This window comes from Lepidothrix coronata, unplaced genomic scaffold (assembly GCF_001604755.1).
Source record: "Lepidothrix coronata isolate B3197 unplaced genomic scaffold, Lepidothrix_coronata-1.0 Scaffold23, whole genome shotgun sequence".
Classification (NCBI taxonomy): domain Eukaryota; kingdom Metazoa; phylum Chordata; class Aves; order Passeriformes; family Pipridae; genus Lepidothrix; species Lepidothrix coronata.
The window spans coordinates 2,059,762-2,077,891 of record NW_016690203.1 but is presented as its reverse complement, the minus strand read 5'-3'; the positions used below and the strand labels follow the sequence as shown (position 1 = coordinate 2,077,891).

General features: G+C 38.9%; 1 protein-coding gene across 1 annotated transcript in view; it reads left to right on the top strand.

The window, feature by feature from the left end:
• ELOVL2 (ELOVL fatty acid elongase 2) overlaps positions 1-18,130 on the top strand; it is a 50,279-nt gene that overhangs the window by 18,326 nt on the left and 13,823 nt on the right. The window contains exons 2-3 of the mRNA XM_017808627.1: positions 6,491-6,554; positions 11,835-12,022. Of these exons, the coding sequence (XP_017664116.1) occupies positions 6,491-6,554; positions 11,835-12,022 (252 nt within the window). The remainder of the gene's footprint in view (positions 1-6,490; positions 6,555-11,834; positions 12,023-18,130) is intronic.

The following is an 18,130-nucleotide window of genomic DNA, read 5'->3' as shown; positions in this document are numbered from 1 at the left end:
AACATCTAGGGGTTTCCACCCCTTGGGGTCTACCACTTTTTAGCCTCTGGGGGAAAAATCAAGGTCCAAACCACCACAGGTGCAAATACTGCTGCCAGCCTCCTGCTTCTCAGCAGGCACTGCTGAACCCTGTGGTAAAATTTCTCTGAACAGCAATAAGGTAACAGAACCTTAAATCAAGCCACCTAGACAGCCCAAATGCCATAACTGTTGAAGATAAAATCTCTGGCTACATTTAGCTGTGTCTTTCCATGCTTACCAAACTTCACATCCTTCCATTCATTTTTCATATCAGAAATTGCTAGTCAGTCTTCTTGTTGTGGAATCCACTGAAAACTGCATTTTCTTGCAGGTCATGTAACCTGAGTAGCTACTGAGGGAAAACCTGCAAGGCTCCCTTTCCTTTGCAGCCACCTTTCCCTTATCTTTTCACCCTCAGTAACACCTTCATCAACTCAGCTCTGTCTTCAGGGACTAAATCAGTGCAAGAGAAGGTGTTCAGCACTTCTGGCTGTAATCCTTGTTCAAACAGCTGTTCTCAATTCCCTCTAGAGAAAACCAGCCTATTTGATGGTTCAGTTCCCCCGCCAATTTGCTCTGTCAGACCTGGAAGCTACCAGCCTCACATAGGATGCCAACCTGCAGTCAGTCTTTTCCAAACACATGCAAAAATAACTCTCAGCTGCAAAGATATTGTCCTTTTTTTCACAAAAAATGCTGCATTTGATAATATCTATTGGAAAATATCCAGACATTTGCATATATGTATGCAAGCTTTAGCCATGGAATGAATCATATATTGCATGGTATGAAAAATTAATAGGAATAAAATATGATCTGGGTGAAAAACATTAAAAATAAAATAAATTGTTTTCAGATCAGACATGGGTCTCACTGAAATCTTTTAGAAATACTATATATTTCTAAAATATAAATAGTTCTATTCTGTGTTATCTTCAAAGCTACTTTTGAAATCTTTAACATAATTTACTGACCACAGTAAGAACATCTTTCTTTCCTGGAATGCTTACAGTTTATTGTGAAAGCCTTTAGAAGAAATAGAAAGAGAAAAGAAGCATGCAAAGACCATTCATTTTTTCTTTTCTGTGCTAAAGCTGGAACAGCCTTCTTTTGTTTTTTGTTTTTTCTTCCACCGTACCATATTTTCAGAGATTTTTGTGTTACATTAAAAGGTATTACACAATTTGCATTTCCAAAACAAAGATACACATCTCTCTTTTCTTGAAATTCTAAAAGAATGACTATATATTTAGATGGAGTCACCTGTAGTTCTTTTTCTTAGCTATTCTTGACCATTTTCTGCAAAATAGGAGCATTACGAAACATTTTTCATGTATTATACAGGCACATCTTCAGACTCAGTCCACTAGGAGAACTTTCTTGCTGCAGTTTGTGTATAATAATTCATAAACAGGTCCTTTCTTTAGAGATATTTTTACACATATTTACCCTACAGATATAACACAAAAATCATGAACAATAAAGATGACAAAAACCTTAAGGGTTGTCTGAAGCAATCTGTGGTGGAGAATTGTCCCCTGTTGTACATCTTTGTTCCAGAGTAATTTTAAATGCTCCAAGAAATAAAAAGATAAACAATTTCTTTTATAAGCAGTTCTAGGTTTTACTTTGAGTTCCCTCTGCTTCATTTCATCCACTATTTCAGCCATTCTGGAGCCAGTTTCTGAAAACTTCTTTAATATTTGTGTATTTAAATATGTGCAGGCAGGCATCTAAAATCAGTTTCTTTAAAAGTGCTGGTAAATTCGGAATAATTCGAGTACTTCTCAGTCACTGACTATTTACAGAGCAGAACTCTTCAGGAAATTAAGGAAAAAATGCCATTGAAATAATAAAAATTGTATATATTGTATATATTTTCTATCAGGGTTGTTTAAAATATTACAGTTGCTTCCAGAAGCTGTATTGGAGAGCAGAGGTTGGCACCCACTTCTGTTTTTTCTTTGAAGCCTAAAATGAGATCTCGTTTTGTACAGAGTATTGTGACTTCTGTGTAGCTGTATAAGAACAAGTAACACATTATCTTGGATTTTTGAGACACTGAATGACATGTAGGCTTTTGAATGAAAAAAATAAAAAACAGTAATACAAATGGTTTCCAGACAGCATAAATGAGATTGAATGCAGTTTATGCATCTGTAGGAAGTTTATTTCAGAAAGCTTTTTTGTGTTTCCATTGGATCCAGATAGCCTGGTTTCTAGAGCTATATAAAGAGAAACTTAAATCACTTGAGGCAGTCTTTTCAGTGGGCAGTAGACAATACCTAATGACAGAATGTTGGTATTTTGAGAAATCAAAGGTATTCTGGACAAATCAAAGGTGTTTTGATATTTGCACTGTTTAGATAGCTGTTACTTAATTTTTACATAGGTCATACTACTTTTACTAAAACGACTAGAAAACCAGTAGACATTGGTGTCTCAATGAAGACCAACACTAACAAAGACATAAAAACATAGAACAAGAACTGATATATTTTTTACATACCTGATGGCTTTGAAATTATGTTTCAAGTGCAGTAGCATAAAATATTAATTCACTTATGTGCACTGTGCTACTTATTCACCTATTTACATTTCTGTGCAAAAATACTGAAACTCTGTTGCTTTATTGCTTTATCATCATTGGCATTATGCTCCCTCCCCATCTTTCCATTTGGGTGATTTGATTTGCTCAGACAACCTAATGTCTTTCTTATAATTTTGGGTAAATAGATCTTCCAAAAATCTGTCCAAAATCCTACCAAAATGCTAGCATTGCTAATGCCCAGGGCAATGTCCTGTATGAAAGAAGAAACAACATAAGAGACATGATAATCTTTAGCCTTGTAACCCAAATACCTTCATTGATAAAGGCTATTACAGTGATTTGCCAGAGAGAAGTGAGTTGTCTGAGCGTGTAAATTTGTTCAGACTGGTTTTATTTGCTTTTCTTTAGAAATATGACAGATCATGTTGAGCAACACATTTACATCTGAGCTGCCCACAGGGGCTATTAAGGACATGTTCTAAACTCCAGAAATACAGTATAGACTCTCGTAGCAATGTTGACAAGAAGGTGACAAGTCGGCTTACACAAAATTACCTACCCTTTTTAAAGTAAGAACTATTCCAAACTATTAACACTAGTACTAGGTATATAAACAAATGTATTTTCTTTAACAATCTTGCAAATCACTATCTTGTAAATCTCTATTTTTCTTCCCTTAAACTTAGATAAGCTGTAAAAAAATTGAAAGGGAGGCTAAGGCTGGGACATTCTTAAGAAGTTTATTTGTTTCTCTGTGGTACCTCCTAGAAAAATTTGTAATCTCCAATTATGAAAGACAGGAAACCAGGCACTGAATTGTAGTGCTAATTTAAGTAGATGGGAACAGGGCTGTCAGCTGGTGCAAGTCCCCACTGTGTCATTTAAGCACAATTATGAGGAGGTAGATTTCACTTCAGAAGGGCTCATCTACTCAGCACGCTGTCTGCTCGTCCTAGCCAGGTGTAAGAGGTCAACTGTCACACGTTGGATCAATTAAAACAGTAACCAATGCAAAAAGGAGTCTTGCTGTATTTTGCAGATGACACCAAGTTGGGTGGGAGTGTTGATCTGCTTGTGGGCAGGAGGGCTCTGCAGCGGGATCTGGGAGGCCTGAATCCATGGGCTGAGGCCGATGGTATGAGGTTCAACAAGGCCCATGCAGTTTGCAGGCTTGGGGCAGAGTGACTGGAAAGCTGCCCAGCGGAAAAGGACCTAGACTGGTCGACAGCTGGCTGAACGAGAGCCAGCAGTGAGCCCAGGTGGCCAAGAAGGCCAAAGGCATCATGGCTTGTATCACCAACAGTCTGGCCAGCAGAACTAGGTCAGTGATTGTCCTCCTGTACTTGGCACTGGTGAGGCCACACCTCAAATCCTGTGTTCAGTTTGGGGTCCCTCACTACAAGAACGACATTGAGATGCTGGAGTGTGCCCAGAGAAGGGCAACAAAGCTGGGGAAGTGTCAGGAGCATAAGTCTGATGAGGAACAGCAGAGGGAGCTGGGGTTGTTTAGCCTGGAGAAAAGGAAACTCAAGGGAGACTTTGTTCTTTACAGCTACCTGAAAGGAGGTTGTAGCAAGGGGGGGGTCAGTGTCTTCTCCTAGGTAACAAGCAACAGGACAAGAGGAAATGGCCTCAAGTTGTGTCAGAGGAGATTTAGATTGGGTATTAGGAAAAATTTCTTCACTGGAAGGGTTGTCAAGCACAGGCTACCCAGGTAAGTGGTTTTGCCACTATCCCTGGCGGTATTTAAAAGACACGTAAATGTATTAAGGACATGGTCTAGTAGTGGACTTGGCAGTGCTGGGTTAGTGGTTGGACTCAATGACCTAGAAGGTACTTTCCAACTGAAACAATTCTATGATTCCTTTCTTTTTTCTTTAACATCTTCCTTCTGCTCTTTCTTTTTTAATACTTGAATTCCTCCATCTAAGTGCTAGATGCACTAATTTCAATTTCAATGCAACTGAGAGTAGTTTTCTCTACAATATTTTAATATGAAAGGAATATACATTTTTTTTACTTTTTTACTTTGTTCTTAACATGTAAGATTTGTTTATATACTGTAAGCATGAAAGCAGGTAGCTTTGTATACTCATTCCTACAACTCACTTGAATCCATTACAGTATTTTTAACAAAGCAGTCTGTTAAGTCTAACCACAAAACCATCAAGCACAGGAGTGGCTCTGTTTCAAATAGCTGAAGCAGGTGGGCACATCACAGGCAAACAGCATTTCCCAAACGGCAGTGTCTTCATCATGAAATAACAGCAGAGCAACTGCATAGCTCAAGGATGTAAAAATGGCAGCAGACTGTTTGCCCAAGTCTGGAACCTGGAAACTGAGTCACCTCCTGTAACAGAAGCCATCATTAGGCTGCTAAGGAAATTGTTTGAAGTTCAGAAAATGCCTTTCTCTAGGGGCAGTAGCCAGGACACTTTCCTAAAGGCTAGATTAGTGTCCTTGGTGCTGCAAAGTATGAGAAATCTTTTTGTATCATGAGTCACTGGTTTCATGCTCCTCCTTTTGAGCAAGTCCTTTATTTTTTGCTCTAAAAAATAATATATACTTATAGTTTTGGGGGTTTTGCTGGGTTTTGCTTTAAGATAAGATAAATGGAGCAGCACCTTGCAGAGACAGACATTTACAGCCTAGGATGCTGCAAAACCTTTTGCTGCCACATATTCACATAAAATCTGTCCACTTTGAACAATCCAAGGATCAAAATGTAAGAGTGGAAGAAACAGAAGGAAGGGGCTTGGAAGTGCCAGGAACTTGTCTTTGTTCAGACCACAACCCAGTCCCAGCAAAGGATTGCAGAGACCAGGGATGGACCTTCCAGGGTGCAAATATGGTTCTTCATGGGCAAATCTGCTAATGGTGTCTGCAGTCCAGGTTGTTGTGGAGATACCTGGCATTCAAAAGCACCACAGCCCATTGCCCTGCAGAAATGCTCACTTTGTGTCTCTCTCCTCATCTTGGCTGCATTTGCTCAGTGCTGAAATTAATTCATCGAGCACAGTAGGGCACTGTTGGGAGGAAGAGAGGAAGAACCTGGCTGACCTCAGGTTGTGGCAAAGAGTTGTTCAGGCAACAGCATGCAGGAAGCCACTGCTCAGCACTGGTGTCTGGAAAGAAATGTTTTGGAGAGGTCACAAATCCAACTGAGGGAAGGACTGTGTTGGTCATGGCTTAGCTCCCAACTCAGTCACAAAGAGACACAGATTTGCTAAAACTGTCAGCTTAGCAGCTTCATTGACTTAGACCTCGAAACACAATACCTCTGTAATGTAACCCTGCCCTTCCTGCCGCCCTACATGGGCTGAACTTCATTGCTGGAGCTCTAGGTTCTTCTGTAGACTTTTTTTTTAGGAACTTGGGGACCGATTTAGATAAATCTCAGTTGGCTCACCTCAAAAATTTGCTTCTTTAAGCGTAAAGCATCGAGATATTCAGTTGATGTGCTGTCACTAGGCTGGTTGCAACCAGGCAGTTTTGTGAAGCATACCAAAGGAATGGCCAGCTCCTCTCTGCAAAACAAAACAATTCAGTTGAGGAAACATAACAAAAACAAACACAGAAGCATCTTTATTAGAGTGAAAACTACATCCACCACAGATGGCTTTACTGTGATACTTGCTGTTTTTCATTTGCAAAACTTTAATTTCTCTTCTTAAAGAGTTCTGGTTTGGGCAGTTTCCAGTAACAAGGCTTCTACTGTTATCTAGACACAATCTGCCCTAAATTAATTTTTAAGAAGGTTTGTTTTTTTTTTTTCAGTATACGTGATGTTGAGTAATTTGGAAATACTTGTGCATGACACATTTTTTACTAGTTTATTGGAGATTTTTTCTTAAATGTATTCTCTATGTGAGCTGTGAGATAATGTCTTTGTCACATATCCTTTTCCATATTTTTTAGGAGACCCTGAAAGCTTTTGACCGGGAAGTAAATGAGTTTGTGGACTATATGTTTGGACCTCGAGGTAAGCTGCTCCACTTCCATTTCCCATTTAGCAAATAACACCTTTACAGATTACCACTCAAAAAAATTCTAATAAATCTTCTATCATTGAAAATGTAAACCAGGCAGAATCACAGTATTTGCAGGAACACACCATTGTGGTAGGAAATCTATCAATGCACTACAATTATAAAAAGCAAATAGATTTTTGTTTTGAGTATTTGACATAATATTATCTGTAATATAATTTAAAACCAATCATAGATTATACTGAAGCTGAAGAAGAAATGACACACAATTTTTAAAATTTTTTTTAAGCTTAAAGAAAAGTCACTAGATTTGGGATTCCTTTGTTTCTGAGAATATCAAAGGAATTCAATTTTACATCCTAATGTGGAATAAAAACCTGAAAGACTGGATCTTTTGGAAAGTAGAAAATCTGTTTTGGGACTGATTCTTATTCATAATCCAGTTTGTCCGGTCCAGCTACTTATTAAATTGCCTTCAGGATCACATCCAAAATTTCAATAAACCAGTAGACTGGATAGAAGAACAGATGCATTTGTCAACTTCCTGTTATTGCTTTCTGGCATAGTTTGGACAAGAATAACCTAAATAACTGTAGCTTGGAGGTTCCTCATGCTTTGTTAGGACTGAAACAAGTAATGGCAAGAAACACCCAAACCTGAAATAGGACTGCAGATGAGGATGGAGCATCAAAGTCAGGGCTAAGAGAGCCAAGCAAATAAAGGAAAGGGGTGAGGCAGGAGCTTAGACAACACAGTCTTCAGAGAAGGTCCCTGCAAGGCCACCTTGCTCTTGATATGGCTGGATTTAAACATTCAACTTCAGGAATTGGCTTGCAAACTTTTTCCCGTGGTTAAATCTGGAACAGCTGCTCATGTGGATGGACATATTGTTATGGATTCCTGATTTGTTGAAGTAATGTCCTCCATTTCCCAGAAATAATTCTTGCTTAATTAGAAGGAAAAGGGAAAGGTATTGTGTTCGTAAAACCAAGAAATTCTCATTTTTCATAGCTGGCTGGCTGGCTACAAAATCTTTTTCATCCTCTCTGCAGTAGATATGAAATTTAAAAGAAAGATTTCCAGTGAAGAAACACTGAAGAGCTTGGGAACAGCAGCAGAAGTGGTTAAAACAGAACAGATTTAATTAATGGCTTCTACAATAGTACATTTAACAAAGAATATTAACAATATTAATATTAACAAAGAAATGTGATCAGAAGAATAAAAGTACTACTTTTTTTGTTGTTGGTGGTGGTTTTTTGTTTTGTTTTGTAAGGTTTTTTTGTTTGGTTGGTTTTTTTGGTTTTGTTTGTTTGTTTGTTCGTTTGTGGTTTTTGGTTTTTTTTGTTTTTGTTTTTGCTTTTTCCCCAAATGGCCATGATATTCTCTTTCATTCCTCTTTTCTTATTGGTCCAGACAAATTGTCCAAAGGAATGAACTGTAGATAATCCAATTCAGAATAGCACACAGATCTCTTTGGGCTTTTAGAAAGCCCTTCAATTAAACAAGTATTATTTGTATTGCTTGCCAAGTACATCACCATCCTTCTCCAGACAACAGTGCTGAAGATAGCATTTGTTTGTCCATGCCCATGCCTCTTCACTCTGATCTTTCATTTAACTGGTGGTAAAATGACACAGTATCATACATTTTGTGAATAACATAGCTCCCTCCAGTGTGTTCATACACATAAATAATTCATATAAATAATTCACAATAAACTGCAAACAGTTTTAAATTGAATGACTTCACAGATGAATATCTAATGAATTTGAGAGCTTCCCCAAACATCTAAACCCACAAACCATTCCCCTTCTTTCTGTCCACCAATTTTCTTCTACAATATCCAATTCATATAGCAGCAAGGGGACTTAAAAGTATAGATTTTATGTACATAGGTATGATATATATACATATATATTTTGTACCTTCATTCACTGGTATCAGCTGGGTTTTGTACACAGATTTACCTCAATGTTTGCTTTTGAAGTAGCAGATGAAGTCCTTTGGGTCAGGGAATAGAAGCCATATAGATGCCCACCAGTTGCATCTCTTAATTTGTTCATTGATATTGTTCGTAGGCTCAAGGCAAATTGAGAATGAATGAAATAGTTCGATTGTTCTGTAAGGGATCTTTTTTCCAGAGTCACCTTCATCTGCAGAGTATTGTTTGGTATTATGAAAATTAAGGAGTATTGAATTGCAGGAGGTAAATCTAGTTAACTGGTTCCTTGTGAAAGAAACAGAGGTAATCAAGAAGAGATATATTTTATTAAAGTTATGATAAAGTAATAAGCACTTCTCCTCAATAGAGTATGATCTGTAGCAAGGCACTGGTGCAAAACCGTCTACTCTCTGCACCTAAAAAGGTCTGAATCTACTCAGACACCAACTGGCCAACTTGAATCAAACAGAAACTTGAATCAAAATGTTTCTAAACCTCATTGATAAAAGCCTGATACCTTTAAAGAGCCTGGGAGGCCTGCCACTCATTTCAAAGGAGCCAAGATTTCACCCCAAGGGTTTGGCACATCATGGCCAGTGACCGTGAATGAGCCTATTCACAGACTGATCAGAGCTTGTGGGCACCTGCTCCTTCCCGTACTGTAGTCCAGTGCTTTCCCACTGTGGCTTTATTCACTGCTTTGGTCTCAATCTCAGCTGCTGTACAAGTTCAATATTGTAAAAATAATCCTTTCTGCTATTGACAGCGTACTTTTACAGTACTTGAACACAGAGATTTAACTGTCAGTCAACAGAAATACTTTTCATCTCTCCTTCTTCTGATAACTTCTTTTGAAATACATTCCCTTTCCTCCCGCTTCCTGACATATAAAATCCTCCCTCCTCTTGTCATTCAGGGATAAGCGGAAGTGGAAACAAAACAGTCACATTCCTTGGCTGCTGTTTATAAACCACTCTCTTCCAGTAACTGTCTTACACTTCAAGGTATTGAGGTCATGGTGGACAATGGTCAGGAAGGCTACATGTTTTAACAATTTCTCTTGAATCTGAAATAGTACAGAACTTAAAAATACTTAACATGGTGACCTGAACAAGCACACTAATTGTGCTTTTGTATGGATCAGCCTCCATGCTTGTGGCCACTCAGAGCAATATGGAAACTTTCTGAGGTCATGCTGTGGCAGAATTTAATTCTGTTTAGTTTAGTTTGTATTCTGAACCCTTCCAAGTACTTTTCCTCTTTGAGCAAACATGAGGTTCCGTCATCTAATAATGCCAGTTGGCGTTTTTGCACATAACCTTTATGCACCAAGTGTTGCAATCCTGGGATGGGAGACCTTTCCTTAGATAGCAATCTTGCTGACATGACTGCTTTCTACATCTTCATTTAGGATACCAATTAAATAAATGAAATCCTTATGCTCCTAAAACATATACTCCTAAAACATCAACACGTACATGCACAACCTTTACCTGTCCTATGACTCAGTCCTGTTAAGAGCCAACTTGGGAGTAGAATCACCTCAAAAACATTCATTCCAGAGTTTCAGACATGGCTTGTGAGCTTTAAGAGGGTATTGGAAGGGTTTTATTATCACACTGAGGTGATCCTAATAAGCACTGAGATCCAAAGACAGAAAAGAGGTGTTGTAGTTTGGTAATGCACAGCAAAGCAAGGCTACCCTATAAGGATGGATTGTGGTTTGTAATAGGCAGTTGTGCTGTTGTGACTACCCACACCTCTCTACTCCTAGAGGTTTTTGGGAGTCCAAAATGGAGAGTCAAACCCAGGAGAACATTGGACTTCCATGGTAGTGTGGGCCTGGTTGAAAGTCTTTCCAGTGAAAGAGCTAACATCCCTTGTGGAATCCAAATTCAACAGATGAATGTTACAGCCACTGCCATGGAAGCAAGGGGAGAAGTGGAGGAAGAGTGTAATGAAAAAGAAAACTGATGTTCATAGCCTGGTTCATAAGTAGGTTACTCTAACACACTTAAAATTTCACTTTACATATACCTGTATGCATATACTTCTAAGGAAAGAATAGTTAGAAAGAATACAGTACAGCAAAATTGTAATCAGTTGTTAAATGCTTGGGCACATTTGCTTTGTGTGTCATCCATTGACCAGTCCTTTCCAAATTCAACACAGGCAGAAAAACAGTAAAATATTTTTTTCATGCACTGTGAATACCCTTTCTTTTACAATTTTTAACATAATCTTGGTTCTTTGTAAAAAATAAACTAAGTAATTTAAAACATTTTCTAAGAGCAAAAACATCTTCCTAAAAGCAAAAAGAACTACTTTCTGTGTGACCTGCACAATAGTTCCTCACTGACTTCTTTCTTCACTTACTTCTCACTGACTTCTTTCTTCACTTACTTCAGAAGTCGTGACAGATTTAGAGTAAATTTTCTGAAAACTAGCCATGATACCCCCTTGTTCTTTTCACAGATAAATGGCTGAATATTGTTGCTGTGGAAAATTAACTCTAGATTTTCCTCCATCATGGGGAAAAAAAAAAAGAAAAGAAAGCACACTCCTTTTGCTCTTGACATACAGTTGCTCATATGACAACAAAGTTGTGCCTCCAGATTGGCATCTAGGATTAGGCTTTGCTCATATACACTGAACTATCTGATTACTGCCAATGGGATTACTTGTGTGAATAAGGCAAGCAGGATTTGACCTTAATATTTCATTTTAGGACCAGGCAAGTAGGACAGAAACTGTGAGAAAGCAAGCCCTTGCCCAGACAAAGATCTTTGATAACCATCAAAGTGCATGTTTGCCACTTGCTTTTTGTATTTAATGTTTTGGAAGAGTCCTCCCCCTGTATAAATATTTTCTAGTAAATGTTATATACCTTCCTACCTTTATGGAAAGTACAGAATTAAAATAACACATGACCTGGCAATATTACACGCATATTTTGTATATAACACTATCTGCAAATTGTCCATTGAGCAGATTAAGATAGGATTTAAATAAATACTAAGTTAAAACACTAGATTAAATTTTTAAGCCTATAAGAATGTTTTTTTTTTCCATTTTCTCTTTACTATTAAAATGAGGTGATTTAAATGACCTTAAATTATTAGGAAATTCCATGCAGTTTTCAGCCCACATTCTCTGAATTCACATGCAATTTTGGTGAGGTGAAGTGAATGGATAGCTCTTGTGAGCAAAGCATGGCAGATTACCTCTCATGTTTTTAAGCACAATTTTGCATGATGTATTCTGACTTACTTTAGCAATACTTTACCACAGCCTTCTTAATTGCCTGCTCTGTGTGATTTTTTTTTAGATGCCAGAGTTAGAGGATGGTTCCTTTTGGACTCTTACCTTCCCACATTTTTCCTTACTGGAGCATATCTACTCTGCATATGGCTGGGCAAAATGTTCATGAAGAACAGGCCTCCTTTCTCTCTCAGGGCTCACCTCATTGTGTATAACCTTGGGATCACACTGCTCTCCTTCTACATGCTCATAGAGGTAAGTGTTCTTCCAGGCAGTGAGGATGAGAAAGGTGAGCAATACACAGTTTTTAGCAGAAATATCTTAGTGACAGGTAGTTTTGCTAGGAAAGTTAAAATCAGCAGCAAAATAAACTTTAAGATCAAAAAAAGGCCCTCAGCAATTGGACAGTGAGCTGTACAGTACTTTCTCATCTTAGATCTTGGCATGTTTTGATCATCCTTCCTGAGCTACAGTCCACACCTGGGACAGCTGGCTGCTACCAGGACTGCATCTACAAGCATAAATTTGAACCTGCAACAGGCACTCAGTTCAAACATGCCTACACCTCGTTTTTCAGCACCCATGAAAATGCCCATGGATTGTGTTTCATTCATATGACTGTCTATGGAATGGTTTTGCCATGTACAAATGCTCATTCTTAAATATGTACAGATTTATATATGAGAGCAAATACTGATTTATTTATGGTATTGACAATTCAATGTTATTTTTCTGCTCTCGTGACTAAGAAGCTTCCCTCATATAGTCAGACAGTCAGAGACAGATTTTAAAAACTTACCACTTTATTGAAAAGCAAGTGCTGTGGAGCTTGGAGGCTGAATATGGTCATATAGATTATTTTCCAAGTACTTTTCAGGAAGGAACATGCTCACACAAATCAGGATCCATTCAGAACCAAAAGAGTGGTTTGAATGCATCTGATGATTTTGCAACAACAGAGGACTCAAACTGTGCTCCTCAGCAGACGAGTGTTTTCACCTCCCCAGTGGGGAGCAGAAGCCAAAAGTCACTGTTTGGATATTATCTGGGAGCAGCCCATTCTCAGCCTTTTAATAACTGAGATACTTCTAATATTAAGGTGATAACATACACTACCTGTGGCCCTTAAAAACAAACACTAGAAGACAAAACCCACGAAACATTTTCTGACTTGGCTTAAGAAGTAACCCCAGGCATGCGAAGCCCTGGCTGAAGGATGTGCTTGATTCCATGGTGTGACCTGCAGAGGTGTGAGCTGACACTGCTGTGTTGCCTGCACAGCCTCATGGCATTTCTCGCTCCCTGGGCTCTCGGCCACAACAGCAGTTTCCACGAGAAATACAAGGATTAACTTGTTCTGTCAGTGGGACAAGAAACTTTTCAGAGGCCAAACAGGACTCCGAAAGATTTCAAGTTTTAAATTAATTTGAACTAAACACCAAGTTATTGGCCTGGTCAAAAGGCTAAGCGGCAGTTCAGATTTGTGCCCTTGTGCAAAGGACTGATTGTGCTACACAGAGCTTCATCCTGGTTGGAGCTCCAGCTGGCTTCAGAGGCTGCTGCAGTGTCTGAGAGTGCAGGATAAGGTTTAGAGCAAAGAAGAAACAACTACAATTGCTGGGAGGTTTGATGACTCCATAATGATTGTCCTCTAGAATTTAAATTAGTACTTTGATGTTTAAATCTCCATTTTGCTTGAAGGTATACAGATAACTGGCTGCAGTAGCAGGACTCAGCAAAAAGGATTAACTGAATAGAAAACAATACTGCTGCTCCCTTCCCCTTGCAGTCTGATTTGGCCTGCCACAAATAAATAAATGAAAAAAACAAAGAAAGTTTTAGCAGGTCTCACTTGTATGAATGAAGCAAACTTGGTTTCAGCCACCTTCACATCCTTTTAGGAACTGTATTTAATCAGCTCCCATTCAGCTGCCTCACTGATCTGTCCTTCCTGAGGCTAACTTTTCTGCAGACAGTCACTGAGTTGTGTTAGTCCTCAAATTAGTCCCTTGATACCTTGATTCTGAGTCTGGAGGTTGCTGATTTATACCTCCCAGATTGCAGCTGGGCATGGCTGGCAGTGCTAACTTGTAGCTCCACATTCTGCATTTTTTGGGAACCCAGGGAACGTGATAACTGATTGACACTGCCAGCTATTTTACTGCAGATTTCCCTCTTAGCTCTGGACTGACAGTAAGGCTGGTTTTACACTGTACAAAACACACTTCCATAATAGTGGCTCTGTATTTTTCGTAGTCTAGTTGCCTGGCTCCTATCACAGCTTCTCCTGTAAAGGAGCAGAAAGGAAGTTAAGACTTGCAGACCTGCCTGAGGTAGCTTGCACATCTCTGCTGAAGAAAAACAGGCAAATGGGAGAGCAGAAATCATCTTCAGTACAGAATAAATTCATGGTGACTCAGTATTTCAAAATGTCGAATTTCCAAAGCTTCTCTTTGCCCCTTATTCTCTCTGTCTGTTGGGGACATTAAGCTCTTTAAGGCAAGAGTTACCTATATTTAGCACATTCTGCACGGTGGTTTCTTATGTAAACCAGTTGATCCCTCCAGAGAGTATGATTCAGGATTAATTCTTAGTTAGACACATCTATAATAGTTGTTTTATTCCTCCATCGTCCCACTGCATCTAAACCCCTCTGGTCTCTGTACCACAGATGATCACAAAATAATAACCTCTACAATAGAGATAAAAACCAAAAAAAACCAAAAACAAAACCAAAAGAAAATCACCACCCCAAAAAAAACAACAAGCAAACAAAATCCACCCAGTAATGGGTATTGTTGTTCTTGTCTCTTCTTTGTTTTGTTTATAAGGTGCCACACACCATTTCTTGCAAGAGCACCAGAATGTGGTGGTTGCTTCTTAGACATTCAAAAGAAAAAAATATCTTGTTCAAAGGAAAGGGTGTATCTCCAAATGCAGACTATCTCATATGAGGAATTTAACAAGAAACATCGTAAACCTGCTGATGGGAGTACTTGTGCTTCATTTTTTCATCTCCTCACTCTCATCTCCTGACTAGTTTAGCTGTCCCTTAATGACAGTTGATTTGTACAGCCTCAAGGCAGGAAAACAAAGGCTATGGCAAAAAGTCATAACAAAAGGGCTATTTTTAAATCTCCAAGGGCAGATTCCTCTTTTGAGCCAGAACTCCATGCACTGCACCATAGGCATGAACTATCTGGGAGCTGATTTTAGCTCTATGAGCTTTGAGGTCAACCAATCCGCGAAGTACTTGGAGGAACAGCTCCAGGACAACTCTAAGATGTGCCATTAGCATAAGGTCAGATACCCCTACTATCCCCCAAGGACAAGGTCTAAAGATAAACAGCTCTGCCCAGCTGCCCCCATCCTACTGAGACATCTCAAAATTTTTGTGTCAAAAAGGAGTTAGGTGCCTCTGAAGGCCCACCAGAATGGAAGTTTATTAGACATTAATCTAGACTTTTTAGTTTGGCAAATAGATTTCATCGAAGTTGTCAAATGCACTTACCTCTCCCAATTAAATGTGACGCAGAAGTGGGCACTTGGTTTTGGAGCACTTTTTTTTCAAGTACCTGAAGCTTAGACACAAGTACTGTGCTTAAATTAGGCTGCAGGTGCACTGATGGGGAGGCAGAAGACAATTCCTTCCATCCTTGCTGCTACCAAAGAAACCTGCTTAAGAAGTGTGTTATTGGTTGTGTATTTCTCTGTACCATTAAGCGTTCATAGCCTCAGATAACTCTACCAATCCAACAATTTCTAGCAACATGGCCAAAAATCTGCATAAGGAAGAACAGCCACCACCTTTTTATTTTTATAAAAATCAAAACTTTCAACAATTTTACTGACGTAACATGTGCCATTTCTCTACACAAATCTCTGCCTAAGATCCTGAAAGTACCAACTATGAGCAGAAAATCAGCTTATTGTGAAAACCAGTCATGTCTGTGAATAACCACACTTCAGGCTTTTTGTCTGAGGCACCAGAGGCCACAGGATAAAACTGTCACAAGTCCAGTGATATATTAAAACTGCAAACACGGGAGACCAATGCTGATCTCTGAATTCTGAAATTACTCAGGTGAGGATACTCTCTCTCATTAGTAGGAAAAGGCATAATCTCTGCCAAGGTCTTAGGCTGCTTTCCCCAGCAGTAAGTATCACTTCTGCCCTATTTAAATTAAATCTCAGCTGGTCATCAAGGTCTCACCCAAGTCCTTTTGTTGATCAGGCACTGAGAAAACCAGGACACTGGCACCATTTGGGTCAGATTAAAAAAGAGATCTAGAGATATGTGTCATTAGCATAGTGGTGGCGTGATGTCTCAAGCTGCCTGTATCCCCAGATAGCTTCTCAGACTTATTACAAATCCACAGGATTTGTAAGCAAGCAACCACATCCATGTGAGAAAGGCAGGACTTGCATGTGAGGGCCCCTGGATTCAAAGCAAAGAGAAAAGAGCAGTACTCACAAGTATTGCCAGCCTAGTACATTAACCTTTCTAGAGAAACCAGAAGAAAAGTCTTTTACCTTACAGGATTAAATAAAATAAAAAGCAGTAAATCAACTTCACTTTACCTGTTTCTAGGAGCTGAAAATTCATCCCACAGTAAGTCCAAATTCTGAATTATAGTCACAACTTGCAGATTTATAAGTGACAAGGTGGTGTGAAGATTCCCAAGAATACCAGAATTGCCTTCTGTGTATCCTCTGATAGCAGGGATAGGTCAAAAGCACAGTGCTGGTATGACCAGGTCCATCAGCCATCATTTTTAATCCTACACACTGCAACTGAGACTACATCTCACAGATTACTAGTAACCCAAATATAATGCCCGAATTTGGCATAATGGGATAAAACAAAAGGAACAAACCGAAAAATAGAAGGAGCACTTAGACTCTGTTTTATTCCATCATTACAATGGCTGACATCAGAAACATTTGCTTCCTAGCTGTGCAAGTGTTGAAAAGGTAGAGCTTGTGTAGCAGAAGTTCTAAGAAAAGCTTTAACAGTGCAGATGATGAGGGAAGGTAAAATAGATACAGATCCTAGCCAATTTCAACTGTCATGGAATTTTACTATAGAAATCCAACATAATCTTGCTTTTGGTGGGTTTTTTTGTTTGTGTTTTTTTTTTTATTTAAGATTGTGATAAATTATTGTTTTCTCTCTTCATTAATTGTTCAGAATTTAACAAATGTAAATTAATTACGGAAGTAGGGAATGATTCTAGATCTATAAGGATTGGTGCTTAAGGTGAAGGCTTCCTTGGAAGTATTTCTTTAATTAGTACAGAAAGACTGTCTTAACCTTAGGGAAGCAAGAGAAAAAGAACAAAGTGAGAAACCAGAAGAGATCAGGTGCACTTCTCTATCATCTGAACAAGGGACAAGTGAGAAAAAAACCCCTAGACAGCAAAAGGTCACCAAGCAGTGAAATGTAAGGACAAGAGCAAACAGCTCTTTTGAGCAAGTACGAACTTTGAGCAAACAAATTACCAGGTGTTCCTCTATCTTGATTGAATAATTTGTTTGGAGAGCTGAGGAGCTGACTTTGCTGTCCTTGCCTGCAGTTATTCCAGTTGGACGTGTTGTCCTCACTTCTCAGTTTTCATCCTCTGTGTTCTCCATGTCTTTCATACTGACCTTTCTGAGCTCTGCATTTAGGTATAACATTTAACCTCACCATCAAAAAACGCAGTGCCCTGGATCTCACATGCACATTCAAATAGAATTCAGTAGAACTTTACTGGAAATCGAGAGTAAAACTTCTTATGTTGAGGTTTTTCACAATTACAAATCTTCTGATACCGTCACTGGTACCACAAAATGACATACGGGAGCTACTCAGAACAGATATAATAGGGTATTTCCTATTCAGTGCCTGTTTTTGTTTGGCACAACACTGCCGCTAAATTATTACATTTGGGGAAACCAAGGCACTGACCAAGTAGCAAGGCTGGGACTAGGCTTCTGGAATTACCTAGTCTGAGGCTGAACAATCTAGCCCAAGCTGCTTCCCAATAGTGTTTATAGTGTTGCCAGTTTATCCCTGAGATCTTCAAGGCACAAGAGCAGCAATTTGGAAACTCAGGCTGTCCTGCACCTTAGCTATCCATCTAAAATCTAGGGTTATACCATAATTCTTGGGGTCTTGCCTAAAAATAGGCAACCTCTACAGAGAGGTATTGTCCAGCAAATATTATTCACAGATGATTTTACAATTTAGTGTCCTAGCCAAAATAAACTGCCTTAAAGCTTTCTAGGTATTGTTTAAGACTGATTTAATGGTAAATTGAGGGTGATTAATGGTTCCTTTCTCTGTTCATTGAGTTATCATGTAAAAGTGTGATGGTCTCA